This window comes from Pundamilia nyererei, unplaced genomic scaffold (genome assembly GCF_000239375.1).
Source record: "Pundamilia nyererei isolate P.nyererei 1_Seehausen unplaced genomic scaffold, PunNye1.0 scaffold00149, whole genome shotgun sequence".
In the NCBI taxonomy this organism is placed as follows: Eukaryota; Metazoa; Chordata; class Actinopteri; order Cichliformes; family Cichlidae; genus Pundamilia; species Pundamilia nyererei.
Window position 1 is genome coordinate 1527606 of NW_005187550.1, and position 26955 is coordinate 1554560.

Below are 26955 nucleotides of genomic sequence, written 5' to 3' on the forward strand. Positions count from 1 at the left end.
CAAATCACGTGTCCATCAAATCAGGCCTGAAACACAATAATCATCTAATGGCAGAAATCCCAGACCCTGATTGCCACTTTAATCAGTCATACCTTGGCTTAAAGCCTTACTGACCTCTGTATTTCATTCAAATCTGGTTCTAAATTTGTGAGCTTTCCTGTTAACAGACACAGATGGACACCCGGTTTTGTTTCATTGTTGTTCCATGCTGATGATATTTGGGCTTCAGCTGGATGGAAGCCATATGGGAACCAAGTTAGTCAATAATTGTGTTTTATGTGGTCTTTTGATTGAATTAAATGGATCGTATTGATTTATATGAAACATAATGCATTTGCATTTTTAAGCCAATGATGATCGCTGTTCTTTTCTGATTGTGTTTTGTTGGACACAAAATTACACAAACAATTAAGGACAAATATTTAAAAAAAAATGTATGCAAGCAAATGACATATATGCTTTAGATTGATGTGTAAGCTGTGTGATGCTCCGGTCCTTTTTGTTGTTTAAAGTTTGACAAGAAAAAACACCAAACTCCGGCTGGTCTCAGCAATTCTAGGAAAATCTGTCAATGTGATGGTCTGTGGTCTTACAGTCTATCTGCTGGTGGCACTGGCTGTCAGTGCCCAGTCAGCACTGGTCTGTGATTCCTTGAAAGCCGCTCTATATCCTGGCCTGGAGGTCGGGTGATGTGGCATTACTGACCCCCTGGTGCACTGGGACATGGGGGCCAAAATCAATAGTCGTATCATATCGCTTCAGACTGTAACAAGCTGACTGATTACCTCATCGGCTGCCAGTGAAGATAGTGGAAAAGAAGAAAGAGGAAAAAAAGGGTGCAATCAAAAGATTAGGAAAATTACAAATAAAAAACCCCAGCAAAGTAGCATTTTTTGTTGGGGGTGGAAATAAAATCCTCCCATGTGCATGTACTGCAAACCACAAGAAAAATGCTATAGTTAATATTATTGGACACCAGAGGGTGGTAGCACTAATGGAACTACATTTACACTTTGAAGTTATGATAAGGTATTTACACACAAGTGTATTCGGAGGAAGCAGTGTTGATATTATGGGCAAACACATATTCTTTATCTGCTCATAGATACGTTTTCTTTCTCTTTTTCATTTCATTTTTTAGCCTTAATGAGGATTTTTCCATTTCTCTTCCAAAGATTGGAACCACATTTAGTTTTAGGAAACTTGTGCAAAACTCCAGCTGTAAGAGCCGCAGTACAAGATGACAGTTTAATTTAAAATTTGTACAAATTTCATGATTCTTCTTTAGCTCTTGCACAAGGAAAGCGTGATGTATAAAGATAAATATTTGTGTATTTGCAGAAAAAACATCTACTGTCATACGTGTGAGACTTAAGTTACTATGCAAGCAGCTCAAAAGTGGCTTGTTTAAAGACAGAAGGAGAAAGGAAGAGATCAAGGATTGTAGATTTTATTGATCAAAAAGTGCATTTTCAGCTTCATGTTTGGACTGTGGTCACTGTGAGGTCATCACATTTGCTATTTCTGACTGTGTTTTTGTTTTCCTATGCTAACCATTTTAGATAAATTCAAATCCACACTGTAGAGTTTAGATGTTTGGCCCTTACTGTTTCAGTTCACTCGTACCTGACGGACACAACTGGTCAGATTAGTTCATCTTAACTCTTTGTTTTTCCTCAGGTCACGGTCCACCTGAAGAGAATCCCAGAAAGAAGCAAAGTCCTGGGATGAAAGCACTCTGCCATTTTCCTCTCTCCCCCAGACCACCAGGAGGAGGACGCTGGGTGACACACTGAGGTAAAGAACCACGCTAAAAAACAAAAAATAAAACACCCTCTGCAGACAAAACCCTTCTCTGATAACGCTGACCTTCAGTATTTGCTGACTCAAGCATCCCCCACTCCTCCTACTACCCACTCTTGTTCTTTCTTGCCCTCCCTTTTGTGTTCTCTCTCCCTTCTGTTTTTTTTTTCTTCTTCTTTCTTTTCATGAGAGCCGTCAATGCTGATCAGTGGACTGACAAGGTGTGGGCTCATATTAGAGTGTCCTCATTTTGTCACACAGATGCAAGCACATTTATGGAAATAGGGGTCTTGGCCTCTTTGATGCTTCTGTTTAGGGACTAGATTTGGAGAAGGATAGCAGTTGGAGAATGTGACACAGGGGTTACAGGGAGTAGAAGAAGAGATGAGGAGGTCAAGAGGTTAGAAATTTGCGGCTGAGCTCATGTTGTTCCATACTGTAGTCGAGTGCCTCACATGAGGCACCGAAGGTGCTGCTAATCAAATTGTCTCGTCCAGAAAACACAATTTTCTTCGACTTCACTTTTATTTTTTTTTACACACCTAATATAGCTAATGCAGAGAATATTATGCACTTTTTTGTGTCTGTTGTTCTTCAAAAGCAGTCACACAACACTCAATCTTGACATTAAGCCCTTATCATTTCTATCAGCTAAAGAACAGTAAACGGCAGCACTTGTAAGATATTTGGGGTGATAATACTATGTTGTCAAGGCAGCAGCAGCTGTCTTCCTCTCTTCTTTCCACTGTATCCATTACAGATCTGCTATCTCTGCTGCATTTTTGTCCTCCAGTCCTCCCTGTCTCAGCCCAGCTGTCTCCTTCCTTCATTATCTGTCCCAAAACACAACTCACCACCTGTGTTAGAAGGTCGTTTTCAGAATACAAAGTCCTACTTAATATTTCATTTTTTGGTTGATACCTGTTTAGTAAATGCTAACGCTTCACTGAGCTGTATTTGGCTGGGTAAAATGAGATTTAATGTGATAAACCAAAGCATACTTTGTCCTCATCTCTATAGAGTTTCAGCATCTTTAGAAATGTTTTCTGGGTTTTAAGGTACAAGTTCACAGTAAAATTGGCCAGAGTGTATTCAAGTAATCCCTGTGGTCCAAAAGCTCTGGTTTCAGACTGCTCTAAACACTTAGTTTCAAATTTTTTTCTACTCTTGGACCTGTATGATGTCACTGACAGCAGATATCCCAGGCACTCAGCTGCTCCTCCCAAGTGCTGTTCAAAGTTTCTGTTTGAGAAGGGCAGCCAATTAGAAGAAAGGAAAGAAAGTCAAACTGCTTGTTTCAGAAAGTGGATGAACTCAGGGGCTGCAAAAAGTATATTGTGTATCATTTTGTACTGTGAAAACTACATTAGTAGAGTTCAACAATGAAATATGGAGTTGAAAATGAGCATAATATGTCCACTTAAATGATTTAGATTAGTTTTAGATACAAAGTCTCTCACTTTTCTTTAATACGTCACAAGTCCTGTTTTTCACTGACTCAAACTGAGCTGATGCACTGGTTTTGTGGATTGTTATTACCTATTCAAAGGCTGAAATAGAAACTCTTGCTGACTCACACACACTCGCACAGTGTCACACACATATAAAAGACTCAAAAGCTTTCTGGTGTTGTATTTTAAGCCCAGAGAGGTGGGCTGTGTTAGTGGTAGCAAAGTGCCAAGTCAGGGAGCAAAAGTGAACTCTTTCTTTTTTTCCCCCTCTCTCACTTTACCACCGTGGGACTCAGAGGGAGGAATGGGGGAGTTCCAGTAAGGAGAGAGAAAGTGATGACACACACACACACACACACACACACACACACACACCATTATTCAGTTCTCTTATTGGTTTTCCACCACGGCAGCACACAACAACCAACCAAGAGTGCTAAGTGCTGCGTGCCACACAAGAGCCAAGTGTGTGATCTGAAAGTAAATTAGGGCTGAAACAGTCAGTGACTTAATTATTGATTAAATGATGAATTTATTTGTAAAAAAAAAATAAATTACTCAACAATTGAGCTGTCCTGATCAATTAATTGCCTGTACCCACTTAACAGCTGTATTAGGCTGGACTTAGCAATAGTGATGCTAACAATGATAGTGCTTTGATAACATTAGCACTTTAGCTTAATATCATAAAACTTGAAGTAAATTTATGAGGAAATGAGAGACTTACATCTCTGACTCTACAGTTGGTATGTTAAATGTTAAAGGTAATGGCAGTAGTACTGGCTTGGAAGGGTTGCCAGGTTTGCAAAGTTGCATCTGAACAAACCACAAGATTTCTGGAACAACCTTGAAACCAAAGTAGATGTTTGGCCATAATGCCCGCCGCCATGTCTGGAGAAAACCAAACACAGTATATCAGCTCAAAGACCTATCAGCTGTCAGTGTAGTAGTGAAGGGGTGATGAACTGGGCTTGTTTTGCAGCCACTGGACCTGGGCATCTTCCTAATACCTGGTGAACAATACCCACACTCACTTTCATGTGCACTGGAGAACATGAGGTGCACGCTGCCAGAAAGATGTTATATAATATACCCCATCTGAGATAAATGACTCGCCCTCTTTCTTCCTCTGTAGCGACTGCTGCTCTTCATGTGGTGGATGATGTTTGTTAATTGGGTGTAACTAGGCCTAGTATTTAGCCAAAGGGGATAGGTGCTGCAAACCGTGTTGAAAGGGGTATTCCCCCGATGCCTGGGGCCATTGTGCTCGAACACAAATCCACTAAACACAAAAAGTGGATAAGATTTCCCAAAATGTCATATCCGATGCAGCACCGTGCTGATGCAGAGAGTAAATGTGAAAGAGGAGGGGGATGATTCTAAGGCTAAAAAGAGAAGGGGGAGGAGAAAAAGGGAGTCAGAAGAGAGTAGTGTGTGTGCTAAAAGAGGGAAACTAGAGGCAGACAAAAGTGGGAGAGGGGAGGGAGGAATGAGGAGGAGGAGGCGGTGCTAAGGCAGACAGCAGGGAAGGAAAGCTGAGAAGAGAAACAGTGGAGTGAAGTGAGAAGACCAAGAAGGAGGTGGTGAGGGGACAGGAAAATAAAAGGGCTTCCATTTGAAAGTCCTTGTGTCAGGATATGAAGTCTGGGAGCGGCGCAGAGGCAACGGCAGGAAGCTGGAATGCTGTAGGGGAGAGATAGTCGACAGAAGAAGGAAGGGGAGACGCGGAGAATCTGAGCCATCAGAGCACCGGACTGATTTTATTTTTTAAACTTTTTTTTCCAAGAGAGACAAGTGAAGGCAGCGATGCAGGGCTCTCACTGGAGTGAGTATGGAGGGAAGGAGAGAGTGTGTGTGCTCTTACATGTGTCTGTATGAGAAACGTCAGTGCATATGCCTCAGATTCTCCAAACTCAGGCTCTCCTCACCCTGCTTTCCATTGCCGTTTGGCTTTGTTTAAATTTATGCAAATTTGCCTGAGAATAAACTTTGTATTCATGAGCACCTTGACTCTCTGTGTGAAGCCCCTTATGAGGGTGAGTTACATTTAACGAAAGGCGCAAGGGAGATGGACAGCGAGGCGCGTGCAACAAGGATTTTGCAACTAGAATGGAAACTAGTTTAGTAAAGAAAAAATGCTGGTGACTTCTAAAAACTGAGTAATGAATAGTTAAATGATGATTCACAAACTCCAGTCAGCTGACAGACTCAGAAGCTTGAAGTTACTGCTCTTAAGTTGTCACTTTTGTGGCTGGTCTAAATGACCCTGAAGAGTTTTTGTGCAGGGACAAACAAAACTGGTTGCCTGGATTTGTTGAGGTGGGATGATGAGGGTTTTTTGTGGTGTCTGAGCCCAGGTTTTCTAATCCTGACCCTGGCTAATCTACTCATTACACACTGTTGGGGGTATTGATTTGAAATTTCAGCCTTAAGAAAAGCTGCCCCCCTTTTTGGACAGTTGGCCTGGAGGAAGAAGGAGAAGAAGGAGGAGGAGGGTGTTATTCAATCTGTCTTAACACACACTCACAGTGAAGATAAGAAAAGCATGAGGCAGCATGTACACTTGCACCAAAGCAGACAATTAGGCCACATCTCAAAAGTGTGACCTGCAAAAAAACATGTTTTCATCCAGAAGACTCAAAGGGAATCTTTGTGTTTCTTTTGATGACAAAGCACTGGGGGTAGAGCCCGCTGCTATTCCGCTCATGTCTTCCCTATGTGTGTAATTACAAGACTCCTCGTGTGCCTCGGGCCACATATTGTAGTTTCTCATCAAGTTTGTTTTGGCCCGAGAATGGTGCGTCAGCAGATATGTTTATAGACAGCTCGCAGTGCTGTCCATTCACTCAACTCTTTGTAGTATCTGTGTTTGATTGTATCATGTTAAGGCTTCATTTGAGGGCTTGCTAGGAGAAGACTGTAATTACCCAGAATGGGATTTGGCAGAGTTCGCAGGAGTGACGTTTTACTCTATAAATGCACAAACGCTGACGTGACGTTAACGGTAAGGTGAAGGGGAGTGAGAATGGGGGCAGAGATGGAAAAGAAGGGTTACCTCATCTTCTCTGGACAAAATAAATGAGGTAACGTGTCACATGTTGCAGCCGTGTTGACTAATGCTTCCTGTGTGCTGTGGGTGTGTATGCACAGTACTAAAAGGTAGTTAAGCAGCTTCAAAAAAAGGTATTGAGACCTTTTGTGGCTCTCTTTGTCTTTTGAAAGTCTTTTACCTTTTATCCTCGCTCTGTTTAGGCTGAGCTTAGGTGGGCTGGATTCATTTAAGATCACGTTCCTGTTTGTTAAAGTCACGTTCTCACACAGAATGCCAGCAAAAACTTTAGATCAAAAAGAAAGGATAGCCATAGCCACCATGATGTCACCCAACTGCTTCACAGTCACCATCTTCGTATTTTGAAATTGGATGTGATGAGAAGACAGTGGATCTACCTGAAAAACCGAGGGACACTCATGATAGATGCTAGTCAGTCAAACTGTAAAAGATACCCTGCTTTATCCTTCTTTGTGACTGAATCAAACCAAATTCACAAAATAAATTTCACATTGTATTAAGTAAGACTTAAAAATAGTGATTGAGGCCATCATTAAACTGTGTTACTGAGGTCACAGTCAAGAGCGCCAAAAGGGTCGTTTTCTCCATGACTTCTATACCAGCGGTGCCCAACCCCTGGGCCACGTACCGGTACCGGTCCGTGACTTGTTTGGTACCAGGCCACAAGAGTTGAGGCTCGGGTGTGAAATTTATGGCTTTCAGGGTTTTTATCGTTAACTCGGTTTCCCTGGGTCTTTTCCCGTGTTGTAGTTGTAGAAATATTTACACGTTACCATAGCAACCAGAGAGCATTAAGGGCCAGAGAGGAGGATGTTGCTCTTGATGTTGTTGGCGGATTTCAGGAGGACGCTGCTAATAAAGTTACACAATTACACAGTAAATTCGCATTTATTATTATATTTACAAAATACCACAGTTTTTGTCTTGGTTGTATCATTTTATTTTGTTGTATTTATCCGCGACATATTGTCTGACATTAAACCAGTCCGTGGCGCAAAAAAGGTTGGGGACCATGGTTCTATACAACTAGACTTCATTCCAAATTCAGTGTAGTCGCCCCCTGCTGGTCGATAAGAACGAATAGCTTTTTAATGCTCGCTGCAGTTTCGTTACTCATCAGACGTGCCTATGCTGTAGGTATGTCATAATTTCAAACCGTTTCTGAAAGACTATATCATAACCTGACACCTCTCTATAAATGTGCACGTGGCCATTGATGCACCCACACAGGGATAAATGCTAGGAACAATCAACATCTGAGAGGTACATGACCGGCCGAAATAACACCAAAGCCCCGTGTGCGAGAGGGTTAATATAAATAAAGGGGTCCTACAACAGCATTAGCCAGTTTGACTTCAGCTGTCACACCAAACCAAATAAATGAGCTTGTTTCTGTTTACTTGGTGGAGGATATGCTATCAGTATCAACTTGCTGTGCAAGCATTTAAAGGTAAATGTATGGTAGGCTGCACATAACCTCTGAATATAACCAACATGTGCAACAATGACTTTTTAATGGCAGTAGCCTTAAAAAAAACAAGATACACTTAAGAAAAAAAGTGTTATTCAAAACTATTCAGTCTTTCTCAGATAAAGGTTTTTATTGCTTTTCATACTGGTTTTTGACAGCACTCGCCCATGCAAAGAAACAAACTGTAGTGATTTACAATCTATGTGCTAATCGTGCACTAACATGACTTACTGAGAACGGCAAATGTTCCAAAGTCAATAAAACAACAGCAGAATGCTTTTAAAACGCTGAACTGTCATTGTTCTTGTCTCATATTAGTTTAGGAACTTGTGTTTTTGGTTACAGTAGTGTTACATCTTAGGCTTCCTAACCTTAGGAGGTTACATTGTCATGGTTCAGGTGATGATGAGTGCATCGTACCTGGAGAAAAATCTGTTATTTATATACCTTAGAATTACAGCTCTTTCCCATGTGTCATTTATTACTTTTTCATCTCCAGCAGAGCAACAAAATGCTGTTTTTGTTAAAGCAATAGGACAAATTACGTGTTGAAATACATGTACCCATTCAGCAGCGGTAGTCTCTTTGGTGTGGGGGCACCAAGTTCATCAAAAAGACCGAATTATAAGGATGGATTCAGATTCCATAAAATTTTACTAGCCCCTTTCACACTTTCTGTGCTCGGCTCCATTCTTTTGCAATGATCCCATTTAGCTACATCTCATGCCAGGTGTTTATGTAAAGCCTCTAGTTGAAGAGCAGGGTGGACGAATCCAGAAAGAGACAGACAGATATGCAGGAAGACAGAGAGACGGCAAGAGATTCGAAGTCGGCCTGGCTTGTGCTCAGTTTGCTGAATGAGTATTTTCCAAGCCAGCCTGTCCCCACTCTGTCTTTCTCGAGTTTGCAGCGGCACGGACAGTATGTCTGAATACGTCTGCACATGTGCTCCTTCGCCATGTCAGATATTTTCCCACATGAGTGGAGTTGAATTTATGCAGTGAGGCTGGCACAGTTAAAGTGAGGCGTTGTTGCTTATGTAATAGCTGCTGTGGAACTCATTTGCCTGGCTGTATTTAGTAGCACTCTGTGTTTTTTGTGTATGCGTGTGGGCGGCATTGTCTTTGTTATCTTCTGCTTCAGCTATGATTGCTGATTTCACTCTCGAGCTGTGACACTTTCTGAGAAACATAAGAAAAATTTGAGACTTTTCAGATATCGAGTCCTACTTTTCCTCACTGAAGGATGCCAGTAAAGAGAAAGTCATATCGCTCGCTACCCCGTCTTTGTTCTGCGTCGCATTATAGGTCACATTGTGTGCCAAAGTGTGGTTGCTTTCAGTGTAAGATAACAGGCCTTTTCTCTCTGCTTTCTACCCTCTTGTTAAACTGAAACAATGGCCCTCCACTGTCGTACAGCCAAAGCAGCGAGGGGGGGAAGGAAGGGAAGTTTAGGAGGGAAAACTTGCTCTTCTCACTACTGTTGGGACAATGAGGCTTCAAACAGAGCTTGGATTAGCCATGTTGTTAAAGACCAGATGACATGCTTTTCCACTGATAAGATTTCATAAATTAAGTGAAATAGTTTAGTTTGAACTGGTCATTGATCCTGACAAACGGTAGTCCACTGGCCAGACTAATCCATGTGTCTCTACCACCAGCATTCTTGGTATTTCCAGTGTCTGTGGGTCTGACCGCTGACCACTGCTGGATAACTTTCAGTGGCTGGAAAACCTCCTGGAAAATCCAACATTTGGAGCAGACCAGGAATGTCAGCCATCTTCCCCTTTTTACACATACTGCTACCTCAGTTTCCTCCAGCGTCAGCTGACTGAAACACTGTTAAAGGCTGGGTATTGAGTTCTCTGTCATTTCTAATACAAATTTAAATATGTCAGACCTAAAATTTAATGCCATGTTAAATTCATATTCATACTCATGCTGCTATTTCTGTCAGCATGTGATATCATCAATGAGTGCTGATGACCTGGCTCCACTGGCAGGCATGCATGCCCATGACATAACATTACCTCCGCCGTGTTCAACGGATAACGTGGTATGCATTATCTGTCATGAGCCGTTTGATTCCTTATCCATGCTTTTTCTTTTTTTTAAACTATCTATCCTTTATCTTTCATCTTGGTCTCACCTTTCCAAAGAATTTCTTTTGGATCAGAACAGGGGTTTTTTTTTAAATGTTTTCTGGCAAAGTCTAACTAGTGCTTTGCTCCTTACTGTAAGCTCCCTGTGTTTTCATTCATGAGGGCATCTCTTGATTATGGACTACCTCCCAGAGAGTGGTTTTGACTTGGTTAGATTTAGTTTTTCTGAACCATGGAAATAAATCTGCGATCATGCACATTAGTTGTCTTCTTTGGTTTTTCAGACCTGTTAGTCTTTTTCACCGGGCCAGTTCATTCAATTGCTGACTTGATCACTTTTGAACTTTTTGCTGTCTCTCTGAGGCTTATTTTAGCTTTAAGCCTAATAAAGGACTGTTAACTTTCATTGACATCTCTGAGCCTAATTGAGACTTCCAGTGAATAGCTACCAAATGCAAGTTAGGTACTTGCAATCCACTCCAGATCTTTTATGCCTTTTACCCTCTTCTTACTGTGGAATAATGAAGGAACAGCTCTCACTTGGCAGTGAATCTGCTTGTCAGTCAATTGTCCAGTTACTTTTGAGCCCAAATGGCGAACTATGTATCAAAATGTCTGTAATTCCTAAACAGTTAAGTCGCTACTTTTGTAAAACTCTCTTCACATCATGTATATCATTGTATGATAAAACAAAAAATCCACTGTGTTGGTGTAACAGTGGTACACCACCACAGCCATAAACCCATCAAGGTTGAAGTGTATAAAAGGAGTAGCTGAGTAAACAAAACATGTGCATATACACACTAAAACTAGACTAGACTTGGTAATGGTAACGTAACTATTCTTCTAACTGCTCATCCATGTTGTTTGCAGCTGTCCACGTGTGCATCTGTAAGTAAGTATAATCCATTTATTAGTGACATACTGGCTGTGGAAGCTTGGTGTGTGTGTGACCACATGTATTGTCTGGTGCATCTTGACAAAATGTATGAGAAGATTCAGTTCTTAAGTCAGCTGTGGGTGTTTGTGGGGAACCTAACAGGCAGTGTGTTCCAAACTGAACTTAGAAATAATCTTCCCAAGGTCTATTCGTGGCTATATGTCAACTTAAATGTCTTTCCATTTCCCATTTTCAGTAGTTTCAACCCCCACAAGAATTTTATGATTTGCCCCTGCAGCTATATGTATGTGTGCGCGTCCCTGTGCGTGATAGGACAACAAGAGAATCTGGGCTTCGGTAAGCCCGCTCTCAAGTTCAAATTGAGGCCAGATGCTTTGAGATGCTAAAGAACCAAACCTGTCTACTGTCAAACTGTCACAAATGCACAAAACACACTCCTTCACTCACCTATTCACCTATTCTATCACTCTTTCCCTTCCTTTCTTTTTTTCACCACGCTTCCTGACTCTATCTCATTTCGCCATGCACATGAAAAATGTGGGCCTCAAATGCCATGGCAACGCTTCCAAACAGAGGGAGAGGCTAAGGTCTGCAACAGCAACAAGTTGGTTGTAAAAGCACAAAAGGAAAAAAATGGAGCAAAGGAGAACCTGTTGCCAGTTACTCCTGCACAGACTTGCACTTTGCTAGAAAACGTATTTCTCCAGTTTTTTGTTTGTTTGGGGTTTTTTTGACAAAGAAAATGAAAAAATGAAGTCAGAGCTCAACACGAAAAAAGTTAGCGTCAAACAAAGAGGACAATATCTCTCCTGAGTGAAGAGAGATTTGGCTCTAGGGTGATGAGTTAATGAGGACTAAGAAAGTATGCACGCATTCAGCAAAACACACACACTGAGACTGTAAAGCCTAGCCATGTGGGGGTAGGTGACAGTGAGCGCCCACTCAGACAGACAGTCATTGTGCAGGAATGATGCAATAACATAACCTCAGGTCTTCTGGCAAAACTTTAAAAGACGTGTCTCATTTTACAGTGGTGTCGGCTTACTTCATTATAATACCATTTCTTGCCCGTTTGAAGTTTTATTGCGGCGTTTCAGCGAGTAGATGCGTGACAAATAAAGAGGTGAGCAGATTAGGGCTGAACTGATTGCCTTATTGTGTGCTTGTGTGTCGCTGCCTTGCCTGTACTTGTGGATCCTCTTTTGTTAGCAGCCATCGAGGATTATTGTGACTCACCTAGCCTGTTGATTTTCACTCTACCTCTGTCTCTCTCTCTGTTTCCATCCACTGCGATCACTTGTCTCAAGATTAATCAAGGCCACCCAGGATCTGTATACCAGAGTGGCATTTTTCTGCTGCGAGCATTCAATTTCATGTTATGCACTCTCTCTGTCCTGCTGGGGAAGTACTTGAGTGCCACTGATCAAAAATATACAGCTCAGCGGCCACCCCATCATAATGTGTGGTTCTTATTACCACTTGCATACTGATATTTTTGCAGCACCGACTCTGATCTGGTGATTTTTATTCTTTCCACTTGTTGCTCTGATCTATACACTGGCTTTACCTTTGGTTAGTCACACTGTGGTGCTGCAGTTAAAGAATGGGCAGTTGAAAATCTAGCTGCATAGACCAGCGAGCAGGGAGTGGTATGAAACGGTGAGGATGGAAAAGAAAGAGTGACAGGAGAGAGATGGAGCAACGGTGAAGCACAGGAAACAAAGAAGTGAGAAAATCAGAGGGGAAACGGGTGAAATTGAGCAGAAATGCTAAAAAGGATGAAATGGGAGGAAGGAAGTTGAGGTCATCATTTATTCTCATGAATGCAACGTCTGAGGAACACCTTGAAATAATTTCTTTAAAATGTTAGCACAAACACCTACTTGGACTTAAATATGTACTAATTATAACTTAGTTGTCAAAGGTAGGATAGGGATGTCAAAATCATACAGCCCACTTTAGCCTGGGCCGAACTAGTAAAACTGCCTTTTGTGTCAGTGTAAAGAAGCTAACTACACATTTAATTCCTGAGATATCTTAATATATGAAAAACAAGCGCAGTTTCCACAGTACCTCTCTGTTTTTCTACATGATAAAGAAACGCTGCTGTGGGAAATCGAAGACATCTGTCAGCACAGTTCTTTGGACTTTAATCTTTACTGTAACATAACTTTATAAAAAGCAGACATTTCTAGAGTTCATAGCAATACTCACTATCTTCTGTAATCTATTTGTTTATCTATTAATTAATTGCTTTAGCTTACATGAAAGGCCACAGGGGAGGATCTTATCAGTAGGGAAAGCTGTAAAACTTGTTACAAATCCAAAATTTGTGCCTAATTAAATTTTTCTGTAAAGCCGTCCACTGAGCTGCATTTGAGTCTTTGCTGGGCCCATTTTGGCCCCTGGGCCTTGTGTTTTTTATATTTCCTCAAATTTCAAAACGTGCCTATTCTTGAATTTTCTTTTTGTGGCTCCATACTGTAGTGGTTTACACATTTTCTTGGAAAGCGCTAGGGTTAGGGTTGCTAGTTCATAGGGGACACAAATCCACCTTTGAGGTAGCATCAGGAAGGGTATCAGTGTAAAATGCTGCCAAATCAAACATGCAAACTCCTTGTGAAAAAGGGAGGAGACATAAGTACCTTTGGTAACAATGTGAAATACATAAATATTCACTTGCAACACATTCTTATATGATTAAACACAGCGATGTTTACAATCCATGCAGCATTATCACCACAGGTGGAAAAGTCTGCAGCATCATTAAAGGGGCAAACTTTGCTGGCTGGGTGGCCAAGTCACACTAACAGGTGTTTTGAGGGTGTTCCACTTGCCTCGGAGGTCGGAGCTAGGAGTGACGTTGCTCATGAGTTGAGCTTGTTCCAATAGTAAATTTGGAAAAGAAAGGAAAAATCGTTTTGCTCCTTAACGAGGTGGAACAATGCACTTTAAACACCGCTGCAGCAGGTTTATGCATAAAGCCTGGTCAATGCTCTGTGTATGGCTTATTTAGCCAGCTTTAACTCACAACAGTGAAAGTGGAAACAGTGGAAGTTTTTATTTCTGTTTATGTGCGATGCCACCATCTTGGATTGTGAAGTCAGGGTTGGTGGGGCTCCTCCAACTTTCTGAGGAGGCATTTCAGCTGAAAATGCAGACTGAGAACTCAGAAATTCTGACTTCCACTTTCAAATGAAATGCACATTTTTATCCTCATGCCTGAGACGTCTGCTGAGTGAAGATTTGGGGCCAAAAATAATATGTTATTTTCAGTTTATTCATCAGAAACTGTTCAATAAATTACATTTTTCTGACATACAGATATCAGAAATGTAGAAGATATTTAGATATTTAGAAACAAGAAGATATTTGGTGGAGAATAGACCTGAGATAAAAGCAGAATGAATACTGGATGTGCTTTAATTGGTCTGATCTAATGCAGGTGTAAATAAACAGAAAGCACCCTGCAGTTTATGCATTTCCTTGTTCCACCTGCTCCAGTGTGAGCATTTGCTGTTTTGCTCTATTGAAATTAGTCTAAAACAGGGACTTTTGTGTCTTTTGTCAAAACATCTTCAAATTTTAAAGGATTAATTAAGCAAATTTAGCCCTGTGTGTCAGTAATGGATACGTTTATCATGATTACGACAAACGCTAGTTTTTTTTACAATGTCATCGAGCTGCATGTCCTGGATTACAAAGGAAAGCACTTTTTGCTAGTTACAATATTTGAGTTTAAACAGAATGCCACACTCTGCTGCTTGACCGCATGTACTCATAAACCCTCCGGTTTTACAGGACCGAAGATGCTTCAGCATGACTTGTTTTCACAGCCATAACACAGCTGTGGCCTGCCGTGCAGATTTCACTGCATGTCGTTGTCGTCTTCGGCTTGTTGGGTTGAAGGAAAATTCCTGCAAGCCGACATGAGTAACAGCATTTTTGCTCGGTCAGCAGGAGGTGGTTCAGCAAAGACAAGTTGTCTCGGTTCACATTTGATTTGAGACGTTAAGGTGCTCAGACCTCTGTGTCTCTGCACTGGCAAAATAATGATAAACAGGATTATGGATGCACGGTTCTCCCTGAAGCTCATTTCTGTTTGGCTCCTCTTTTTGGGCAACCTGATATTGGAAAATCCCCTAAAACCCCAGGCAACACTCACAGCTAGCCTTCCTTTGTGTGTTTACCCCTTATCCCCTTTCTTTTCCTTCCTTCGTGTTCTCACTTTTCTGAGTTTGTCCTGAGCCCAGCAGAGTCTCCGGAACAGCTCTGAGGTTGCGTGGGATTGCAAGGGGCGATCTACTGCTGCTCAATAATGGGGTTTCCTCTCCTGGGAAGGACTGGCTTTATTAACAGACTTATCATAACGGGATTATTTCCCCGTCACAGAACTGACTTCTGGATCTTGTTAGAGAGCTACCTGCTCTTGTTCATCCTGGGCCAGTTGGTACCATGTGGACGCTAAACTCTCACATCCACTTGAAGTATTTCCAGTTCCTGTCAGAAGCAGTAATACTGCCTTTAAGCGGTTCAGCATCATTTAATAGTTTTAGAGTGTCAGGATGTGGTGTAAAGTGCCCCTGGGTTGACCCCATCACAGCTAGCTGTAACACTATTGGAGTTTATTTTTGAACACCGAATCAAATGCCTCATGAAAGACTATCAGAATGATTTCAGGCACTTGAGATGTTTTCTATATTTAGTGGTGATGGCTGTTTTTTCTCTGCCTGTCTTGTGCTGCTGACAGCAGAGGAGGATGCGTGTAATGAGGAAGGTGGAGGAAGCAGTGAGGGCGGATGGAGCGGATTATGAAAATATTTTCACTTTCTCAGAAGAACCAAGGAGGAGAGGAGGCCTTCAATAACTTTTAAGAACCAACCAGTGAGCAACATCAGAGGGGGAAATTAGCTTTTGAGATTTGTTGCCCGAGTAGCCAGAACAAAGCCCTGCCCTCGGAGGTCACAGGGGTGGGAGGGGAGGGCAGAATCAGACCAGCCGCCCCCCACCCCATTCCTCAGGAGGAGGGGGTCACGGTTGACGGTCGCAGAGGCTTGTTAATTCTATTATCCCTGCCTGAGAGGTCCTTGTCAGGGCTGGGAGTGTAGAGGAGAAGGGTGGGGGTTAGTGGTGGCTGGATCAAAGGAGGTTGTGTGAGGCGTGATTATTTTGGCATTGGAAATGATCACATACCACGCATATCTTTATCTCCTTGACTCACGAGTACTCACGAAGCCTGTCTCGTCTCTTTAACTCCCCGTCACTCTCTGTCATGTACTCACAGACGGTTTAGTCAGTATGGAGTGAACTGGCAGGAATCGAATCGTCCTGCTTACTGATCACGAATGAATAGTTTGAGCCGTTACATATGCTTTCCTCAAACTCCTATCCAGTGAGTTGTATTTTTTCAGTGATAAAATCAAAGCAGGATACTGTAAACTTGATTGCTTGATCAGGATTCAATCATTAATGACAAATAAAATCCATTATGTCAACATACTTTCACGAACAATCAAAATATTTCAGCTTTTCTTACCCAACAGAGCTGCATGTGAAACAGCAAATGCCCAGTTAACCTCCCAGCTTCCAAGTACAAAGTCCATGTGATGTCCAATTGCACCAGTATTCAAATAGCACAGTTAATATCTGTTGCATTCACCACTAGCGAGCGGGTGTGATGTGTGAGTTGCTGCACGCTCTGCCCGTAAGGCTCTCTCATCTAAATCACACAGTATTTTCAATAATACAAACATGTCGGAGCTTGACTGTTTCCTGCTGTGTGTCATGTGTGAGGCAACCTCGAGCACACAAAATGAGGCCAACACTGAAGTGCCAAAAACCTCAGTTCCTCTAGTGACCCCTTGAAAATTTCATGCCACCATGATATAAACCTTTAATTTGTAGAGTCCCATCTTTAAGCCTTGAGATGAGCATTTTCACCATTGCCATCCTTTTGAAGCTAGATGTGACGAGAAAGGGGTGGAGGAGATAGTTTAGCTTTTCTTAATTCAGCTGTGTAGTCATTGCAGATGGTTAGCAGCTAAAAGACCGCTTTTCTTCCAAATTAAAATGAGTCGTTTGATGACCGACTTTTGTTGGAGAGTGAAATACTGAGTGTAAGGAAAAACCCACTCCAGTAGTGGTCTGTGATGGATGGAATCAATGTCACTCACCCATTTGGGCCAACCATCTAAAAATCCAATACCACTGGTCAATATCCGATATATTGGCCAGTATTTTCAATAAGATACATGAAAGAAACATTTGCCAAACAGTTTTCATATACAGTTATGTATATGTCCTTACTAAGACAAGATGATCATGCATTTTAAAAAGTAAGTTGTGTAACTCATTTACATGCTGCTGACTCTCCTCGGATCAGCTGGTTCTGGTGTTTGTTGTGTCCCAAACACCTTTTGACAACATGGAAAAGTTTCAGGGTAATCTCTGGCAGACAAACAATCCACCATCAACACTCTTAACATGGCTGATGCGTGTTTCTCCTGTGTCTTCTTTACTTGACTGTTACGAACGCTGATACCGATATACCGGCAAATGGCTACAATCGGCTGATTATATATGAACCCTGCTGGTATACTGCTCGAGCGGGTGTATGTAAGCTTAGCATAAAAAGTAAGGAAGTTTATGTTTGGTTGATAATTTCTTTGTTGGAACACTGCTTCTTGGCAATAAATCTTATACTATTGGAAAACCTGTTTACTTCCCCTTAAATGCTGCCACATTTGTACAGAAAAGCGAGCCAGTGTGGTTTTGTTCTCACTCTGCCATGAACAGCATGCCCGAGCCAATCCCACAAGTGTTCGATAGGGTTGACATCCATCCGCTCCACTCCCAAATTCTCGAGGTAGTCTCTGATAATACCAATACCATGAACGCCTTCAGTGAGACACTGTTCAAGAGTTTGCACTGTTGGCTCAATTTGTGAGATCTGAAACATGAGTTAACACACTTGCTTTAGAACAGCCAACCAAAACTGTTCTCATTCCTTTTTATTTTAATCCACAGCTGGTGTTTGTATTTATTGTATTTCCAAGAATATAGACTTCTCTTAGGGGGTGATTATTGTCACCATTTTTCAGAATGGACATGTACATAACCGTGTGCAGCCATGGCACAAAGGATTATTCCACTTGGCCAGACGGGTTTCAGATTGGCACAGCAGGCTAGGATCCGAGTCCCGTCTATGCCCCTCTGGGCAATACTGATAATGCTATCTGCAAATTGAAGACTTAATCTGCTTCCATTTATTGTGTTAATAATATCTATCCATGTTTCACTGCCTAAAAATAGTACAGCAACCGACTGAAGCTAATATTCATTTCCTTCAAAGATGTTCTTTGATGGGTGTGAGCCTTGTCATCATAAAACGGTAAAGTGAATAAATTTCAAACCACTTTAGGAATAATACCCAGATGACTGCTCGCAGGTTCAGACGAGGACACGCAGGAATATCACAGAGCAGCTGGAGCTGGAGATGATTGTGACTCACTCCCCTCACCCTTTACTAAATCCATCCTCTTTTTTTTTTCTCCTCCTGCCTCGTTAATGACACTGGCAATTAGCAGTAGATACAGTATGTTTAATGAGGGATGAGCCATGACTGTGGAGGTCACGGAGGAGGGGGTTTGAAATATTTCAAACAGCTGTAAAGTGGGTGTAGTGAATCAGAAAAAATAAGTTTGCTTCATTGCTCATTGGGGCGATCGTGGCTCAAGAGTTGGGAGTTCGTCTTGTAATCGGAAGGTTGCCGGTTCGAGCCCCGGCTTGGACAGTCTCGGTTGTTGTGTCCTTGGGCAAGACACTTCACCCGTTGCCTACTGGTGGTGGTCAGAGGAGCCTCGCCTCTGTCCATGCGCACCATGGTGGCTGTGGCTACAATGTAGCTTGCCATCACCAGTGTGTGAATGTGTGTGTGAATGGGTGGATGACTGGATGTGTAAAGCGCTTAGTGGTCTTTAGGGACTAGTAAAGCGCTATATATATACAGGCCATTGATTCTTCAAGTCTCTGGAACTCTACTGTAAGAACGAAACACAATTTCTTCCAAAACATATGTCTGCATTTAAAGTTTTGTTAATAATGGCAACACATTGAAGAGAGTTCAGAGGTGATTTGTAATACGAGGATTTTTTTCATTAAGTTTTATCTCCTCCCACCCATGATGTGTGAGACAGCTGTGGACACAGGAGCCAAAGCTGCTACATGAGAAAGTGTTTCCTTCCAAAGCGTCTTACATGCTCCAAATTTTTACACCTGTCAAATCAGCTGAAATGCATGTCCACAGAATTTGATCTCTTGCAGGGCTTTAAAATAAAATAGATTGGTTTAGATTTGTTAAATTGATTGACTTACTTTATCATTAGTGGAGCGAAGCGTCAGTTCAGAGTTAAGCCCAACCCATCCGATACCCTTCTTTGCGTCCTTCTTGGCAAGTCTCATTTTAGTGTTTTACCTTCCACACGGCTACTGCTACTTTTGCTCTGCAGCTACAGCCCACACTGATGTAGTTTGACTGATCCACCGCAGTGCAGCTTTCTGCAGTGATCGTTTCTCGTGCCTAGTGTTGTGTTTTTGAATAAAATAAAAATACAACACTAGGATAAACACCATTGAATAAAAAACCTGTGTAATAGTTGCATCTGGAGTATAAATGTAACATTTTGTGTCTGTTTTCTCTTTTATCAGAGTGTGTGGTGCGTCTGACGCCGTCGGGCTACCATGGCTCTGGTTCAGGCACTACCCCTGACCGTGAGTGACCACCCGAATCCAGGCCTCGACATCCAGCAGTGCCGGCCGCTATCATCCCATTCCCCCTCAGGTCCCTGCTCTGGCCCCTGTGGGCACTGCACCTCTGACACAGCCATGGGGTCAGTGAGTAGTCTCATATCAGGCCGGACGTACCAAGAGAGACACTGCAGGGCTGCCAGCGAATTCAACACCAAGCCACGCCGTTCCACGCCAGCTACCAGCTGCTTCCGGCTCCAGGATAATACCCTCCGCAGTGGGAGCTCCCTGGAGCAGCTGCTGGTTATCAGCAACAGAACAGAGCCTCAGGCGCAGGTTCTGCCTCCACCGCTTCCCACAAAGAAGCAGCCACGGCCTGGAAACTCTGCTGGGACAGGAGGGGGTGTAACGGTTGCTGGAACAGTAGGCGGTGTCGGTGGCAGCACTAATGGGAACTTTGGGTATGTGAGCAAGGAGGTGGTGGTTGGAGACTGGAACGACAACCTGGTGCTGACTGCTGCAAGCCCCTGCAGCGACTCAGAGGACCAAAAAGACAACAGGACTCTAAATGGGAACATTGGTGGACCTCCTCCCAAACTCATCCCAGTGTCTGGACAGCTGGAGAAGGTGAGGAGAAGTACAGGGATAATCTGGGAAGATGATGCTGATTTAATACTCTGATTTCATTTTGCTGATAATTAACAAGAGGATGCAAGAATAAAAATATTCTTGCCTCTGACATTTGCAATAAATACAATAATATTGACAAAAGTCTAAAACTAACACTGAAACTAATAAAAACTAAACTGAAACTAGCAAACCCAATCTTGTGGCTAAAAGAAACTAAACAGAATTTTTAAAAAATCAAAACGAAATAAAAAAGTATAATAACTGTCCAAATCAATTGGCCATGCCTTTGAGTCCATATCAATCTTCAGCTTCATCTGCTAAAGAAATCTATTAAATGTAGTTGAAAGCTCTTAAACCGTGTATTAATCGTTTACCATACCGTACTGTTTCGCATATCTCACATCCTTTGGGGCTGTAGGGTGGTGCAGAAAGTGGAAAGTGCCTTTCAGCATGACACTGAAACCCCAGCACCTCTGTCAGTGCCCCTGACCTCTAATCTGAAGATATTTATAGGTCAGTTTCTTCTTAAATTACATGTCAATATCACCCACCAGGACATCAAATATCATACTGAGGACTTTTTTTTTAATCTGTTATCTCTGCTGCCTGCGTGAACACGTTTTACAGCAGATTACCTCAGCTGTCTAATTGGCTATTTATTCCTATCGATCCGGAGGGAAGCTTAATAACCGGCCTGACAGGCTCAGATGGATCATTTGACAGCTGCTCACCTTGCAGACACATCATGATGAGTGTCAGAGCTCGCTCGCATCCAGTGACGTCTTTAGTGAACTCTGAGAAAGATCATTAAGAAAATGCTTACAGAGGAGAGGATGCTTTCACGCTCTCAGTCTTTGTCACGACTCTCCCTTCGCTCTCGTCTGTGCCCTTTGTTTCTGTGCCCTTTAATCAGATTTTTTCCTCTCCTCCACTCTTCTCCATCTTACGTCTGTCTATCCATCTTATACGATAGGAATATCATTAAGGAAATTGCTTAATGAACCCTTTAAATATCAATTAAACCAAACCAAACTAATCAGAGCCTTGTGGGGTGGCCTGCCAGCACATCGCTCAGCCTTTACTAATGAGTTTTACTCAGTCATTACTAATTAACACAACAGTCATTAATGCTAGTTGGTTTTTTTTAATAATCTACACTTTCAGAACATGGAGAAAGTGCTGATCCGTCCTACAGCGTTCAAGCCTGTCGTTCCCAAGAATCGGCACTCCGTACAGTATCTTTCGCCACGGCCAGGTGCCAGCACTCTGTCGGAGGCCAGCCTCAACCTTCTGCTGCCCCATGGAGGATCCAGCAGTGCCAGCGGTACAAGTGGGAATGGTGGAAGCAGCAGTTCCAACTCTGAAGGGAAGTGCAACTCCTACACCGGTGGTCGCAATGCTCGGAGCAGTCAGTCCTGCTCCATGTCAGATTCAGGGAGGAACTCGCTCTCCAGCCTCCCTACTCACAGCAGCACAGGTTACAGTTTGGCTCCCAGTGAGGGCTCCAGTGCTGGTTCTGGGTCAGGAGGCCAGCTGGAGCCTGTGTCGGGCATCAGCCGAAACACTTCTGGTGGAGGCGGGAGCCACGGTCACAGTAACTCAGACAGTGGACGTTCCTCGTCCAGCAAGAGCACAGGCTCGGGGTCACTTAGTGGGCGCGGGCAGCCCCTGTCAGACAGCGGGTCCTGTGGCCACTCTCCACCCCCCGTGGAGGGTTACGAGGCCGTGGTGCGGGAGCTCGAGGAGAAGCTGAGGGAACGGGACCTGGAGCTCCAGCAGCTCAAAGAAAATCTGGACGAGAATGAAGCTGCCATCTGCCAGGTGAGACACGGTCGCCTCAAGACACCGATCATAAACTTGATACGCTGAGGAGCTGATGTTTGACCTCTCAGCTGCGTCTTTTACTGTGACAGGTGTATGAAGAGAAGCAGCGCCGCTGTGAAAGAGAGATGGAGGAGCTGAGACAGAGCTGTGCCACGAAGATGAAGCAGGCCTCTCAGAAGGCAAAGAGAGCACAGCAGGTGCTTCAATTACAGGTATGCCAAGTATTTAAAAATATTAAATGAAGAAATGTAAGCGTTAAATTAGAAAGCTCGATTAATCCATTACACAGTGAACCCACTCTGCTACAAATGTGTTTGTTTTTGTTCCAGTTATTTTTAATGTTGTCTTATGCTTTAGTAGTTTTCTCTCTCCACACTTGCATGTCTTATTTTAGATTAGCACATCTGTGTTTTTGTAAGAAAGCATGATCACGTGCATCTTTGTGTGTTGTCAGGTATTTCAGCTACAGCAGGAGAAAAAGAAGCTACAGGAGGACTTCTCCTCTCTGCTGCAGGACAGAGAGACACTGGAAAGGAGGTGCGCCACAATCCAGAGGGAGCAGACCCAACTAGGGCCACGTCTGGAGGAGACAAAGTGGGAGGTAGGTGAAAGCGAGATACCAGACAGTCAGTCATGAATCTGTCAGAAGCAGCGCGGTGATTAAATGTCTCAGCTGTGAATTTGTGTGATCCTATTTTTGTTTGTCAGTTGCTCTTTTCATTTTCTGTTCATCTCTTACTTTTTAGCAACTAATAAAAACATAAAATCCTGAAACGAACTTGTAAGCTTGGAAGAAATTGAGGTTTGCCTCTCTCTCACTTTCTTTCTGTTGTTCACCAGGTATGTCAAAAGTCAGGAGAGATCTCTCTCCTGAAGCAGCAGCTTAAGGAGATCCAGTCGGAGCTCAGCCAGAAGGCAGGAGACATTGTGGTCTTGAAGGCCCAGCTTAGAGAAGCTCGCTCTGAGCTGCAAGCCAGCCAGATTAGATCCCAGGAGGCCCAGACTGCTCTGCGGACACGGTCACTGGAGCTGGAGGTCTGCGAAAATGAACTCCAGAGGCGCAAGAGTGAAGCTGAGCTGCTCCGAGAGAAAGTGAGCCGTTTGGAAGAGGAGACAGCCCGGCTACGTGACGCTCTGACCGGTCACAGCGGACCTGCTCTGCCTGGAAATGTAGCCATGAAGGGGCAATGCATGAGTCTGACACTGCAACAGGGTAGAGTTGTGGCAGGAAGGGGAGGTCCCAGTCCCTCTGTGTACCGCAACGGAGAGGAGACTCATCTGGTCTGGGGTGGAGAGAGCGATGAAGCCAAGGCTCAGAGGCAGAATGCAGAAACAGTGTTGGGACTCAGGCAACAGGTATGTGTTTTTCGGTAACTTTTACAAGCACATGTGATGAAAGTGAATTGATGCAATTGAGGTTTTGTGTCAGCTCAGTTTTGTGGCCTTTTGATAGGAATACTTTGCATTCTGTGCTGTCATTTATTTATTATGTAGCTTATGGGCCCATGTAGAGACGAGCATTACAAATTTTTTGCTTTAAATTTCTGTAAGAAAAGGAACTAAACATGATACACCGAAACAGGTTGATAGGCTGAAGGCTGAGCTCATGTATGAGAGGAGGACTGGTGAGGAGCAGCTGTCACGTTTCGACGAAGAGAGGCGGGTGTGGCAGGAGGAAAAGGAGAAGGTAAACATTTCGTGGCGACTGACTTTAAATCTTTTTCCTTCAGCGTGACACGTGTCAAACTAGATTTTAAAGCTTATGCTAATCCTCCTTACCTATGTACTTAACTCAAATGCTGTTTTCCCATCAACTCAGGTAATCCACTACCAGAAACAGCTGCAGCAGAACTACATCCAGATGTACCGTCGCAACCGTGATCTGGAGAGAGTGATGAGGGAGCTGAGTCTGGAGCTGGAGAACAGGGACATGGAGGACTATGAAGTGCGCAGCGGCAGCAATGACATCCACTTTGAGGAAATCACTGCCACAGAGATATAAACACACACGCGCTGCGAGCAATATGTCCAAATAAAAACCATGGCAACACTCTGAAGGTGTAAACCAAACAATCAACTCTGGGCCAAATACTGCACTATCTTCAACGTGGCTTTGCCCGGATCATCGAGCAAGCACTCACCACCCGTCACTGTTAAAAGGGAGCTCTCCCAAAAGGTGCATTCTCACTTCCTGCTAACACAAATGTACTCCCAGTAAATCCTTTTAAGGTGTCTCCCACTACGCTTTTAATGGGTTTTTATTCCACTACAAAGCCAGCACAAAGACCTGTTTCCATCTGTGGGAGCGAGAGGAGGGAAAGAAGTGTTTTATTTCTCAGACCACGTTCAAATCAGGGTATTGAAAATCGATGGGAACCTTAAAGCAAAAAAACATTACTACACACAGAGAAATCTGGTTACAACTTTGTTGGTAGCACACGACGTGAAACACCCAGACACCAGCGTGCACGTACTCATGCACCACGAGAGATGACCAATCAATCACCTGGTTATTAAAGCCGACGTCATCACCCGCCCGAACCGTGCTCATCGGCGACGCAAACCCTCGCTGCACCAGTCCTCCAATCCCAAATATTACTGTTAACTGCTGTTTGTATTTCATGGAGTTGATAGCATCAACAGTTCATTTTACCAAGTCTAAAAAAATACCAATATTTTGTTCTTCTGCTTGTACGTATTTGATGAGGAATGTATTGTCACTTCTGAGAAATGCAGTAACGAGAACATCTGAGAAGCACGCTGTTATTTTGCACAACTTCCCTGCCCTCTTTTTGTTCAGGACTCAACTGTTTTCAATTCAAACAAACCAATGCTGACGTGCGCCTCCTTGCTTACATGTGAACATCCTATTCAGCCGTTTCCGAAAACCTACCGGGAACGCCAAACCAAACGCTCAAAGGAAATGCTTTATTTGAACTCTGCTCAAGTTTTCAAGACCACCAACTGTTGCACACGTGTCAATTCTTTAGACAATGCACCGATCTCACATAAACGTTTTAGTATAAGTGATATTTCCAGGATGCTGCCGATTCCCCTCTTTCTCTGTTTTTTTCTTCTCTCTGTTTGCTTCTTACTCAGCTATTTTTATAACAGTGAAAGGCACCTCTGTGGTTGGTATCAGGAAACTAAAAATAGAGCATATTTACAGAATTACAGAGATTTAAGCCAGTGTTTGAACTGTTTGCATTCTTATTCAGAGTTTCCATTTATCTCCCTTCACTCCCATTAGTTCCCTTTATGTACCTCTTGGCAAAGCAAAGCCAAATAACTGTTATGAAGTCTTCCTACCCTTCCCGTTTTTCCTGCCCACTAGATTATACTCTTCACTGACTGCTATACAGGAAGTGAGACTGGCATGTCTGCATGTCTTTGTTGTATGAGATTTCAGAAGAAACTGGTTCACGCAGCAGTCAGGTGAGAGTTTGCAGATGCAGTAGCTCCAGCACTGAATGTCCTCAAGGCAGGTCAGTTTTTGAGGGCCTAAATATAAACCGGCGAGGAGCATGTTACATATAAAAACTGTGGGTTGCGCTGCTGTTTTCTCACGGTATTATGCAGGGCTGTGCATACGACTGAGCATGGCGGTAGTGGGCTGCTGAGAGCTTTTATTTTGCAGAGTCTATATCGAGGATTAATAGTTAAATGAAAATCTATATAATGGAGGAGATGTTGTATATTTTTTATATATATATAGCACCCGAAGATATTTTGTTGTAGTACTGGTATAAGTGTGTGGATTAATGTATATCTCATACCAATATTTCAAATGATGGATCAATTGCAAATGGAGGTGGCGACAAAGGAAGAGTGCACCTAATACTGTAATGCATGAAAATTTAATGTTTACATTATATAATCTGTGTGGAAAACCTTCTAATGACCAAACCTTGCAGGTGATAGAGCAGCGGGGAGCTCTTATTTTAGGCTACTTTTTGGTCTGTTGTCTCTCCGTTTTGATTGATCTTTCACTTGACTGTCTGCATCGTAATCTCACGCTCATTCACGCTGTCGTCTTCAGGTTTTCCCACGTCATTCGTTTAGAACTGCACAAGTCGTTTTTGAGGGATTCGTTATTAAGTTATGGCCAGAGAGAAGGAATGCTCATGGCTATATTTGGCTATATTTTGCATAACCACATAACTGTGGCTGAGGAGGTATTGTGGAGCATTAAAGGTCTGCGCACAAATTGTGATTGCAAAGTAAAGCCATTGGAAGTAACTTTGAACGGAAAAAGCGTAGTTTATCCAACCACTTTCACGTTGTTAACCAAGCCTAGACTGTTATTACTCACCACAGGTTCATATTAACAGCAAGCACAGGTGTTCGAAAGCAGACTCCCTCACTCCAAAGCACTGTGTGCATATCGAATTCTCATTTCCTCCCCCTCATCGTTGCATGACCATTTTTCTGTGTAAATATGTAAAACACTAAATAGTATAACTGAGTGACATTGTCTTTTATTTAGACAAAATATCTATTTCAAATGTAGCCACTGTGACTAGACCAAAGCAACGTAACACACTTTTTTTTTGTGGCGCTTTTCCCCCATCCTTTTATGTGCTTTTTTTTTTTTTTTTGAAACATTTGCTTACTGTGTGTCTTCATTCATTCATAGAGTATGTAGTTGTCCATGTATATTTTTATGTGTACATTTCTTGTACAAATGACTGTTTTTAATTAAAGAACAAGTTGTCACATCTTGAAGTGATTGCAGATTTAATTGCTTCTGAAATTTTTTTTGCTTATTTTTAGGTTGAATGAAGCAACTTTGCATTACAGTGTAAAATACACTCATCTGACACTTTATTAGGTACACTTGCAGGCACTGGCCTGGACCTCCTTTGGCCTTAAGAGCGGTATTAATTCTTCGTGGTGCTAGAGAAAATCCTCAATACTGACATGATGCATCACAAGGCTGCTGTAGATTTGTCGGCTGCA

The 26955-nt window shown here is 42.7% G+C and overlaps 1 protein-coding gene across 1 annotated transcript in view; it reads left to right on the forward strand.

Annotated features, from left to right (window-relative positions):
• lzts2a (leucine zipper, putative tumor suppressor 2a) overlaps positions 1-25049 on the forward strand; it is a 42575-nt gene extending 17526 nt beyond the window's left edge. Inside the window, exons 2-9 of the mRNA XM_013913771.1 lie at positions 1681-1797; positions 19504-20169; positions 21337-21993; positions 22086-22208; positions 22451-22597; positions 22837-23352; positions 23579-23683; positions 23816-25049. Coding sequence (XP_013769225.1) covers positions 19537-20169; positions 21337-21993; positions 22086-22208; positions 22451-22597; positions 22837-23352; positions 23579-23683; positions 23816-23998 — 2364 coding nt within the window. The 5' untranslated portion in view covers positions 1681-1797; positions 19504-19536 and the 3' untranslated portion in view covers positions 23999-25049. The remainder of the gene's footprint in view (positions 1-1680; positions 1798-19503; positions 20170-21336; positions 21994-22085; positions 22209-22450; positions 22598-22836; positions 23353-23578; positions 23684-23815) is intronic.
• Positions 25050-26955: the final 1906 nt, after the last annotated feature.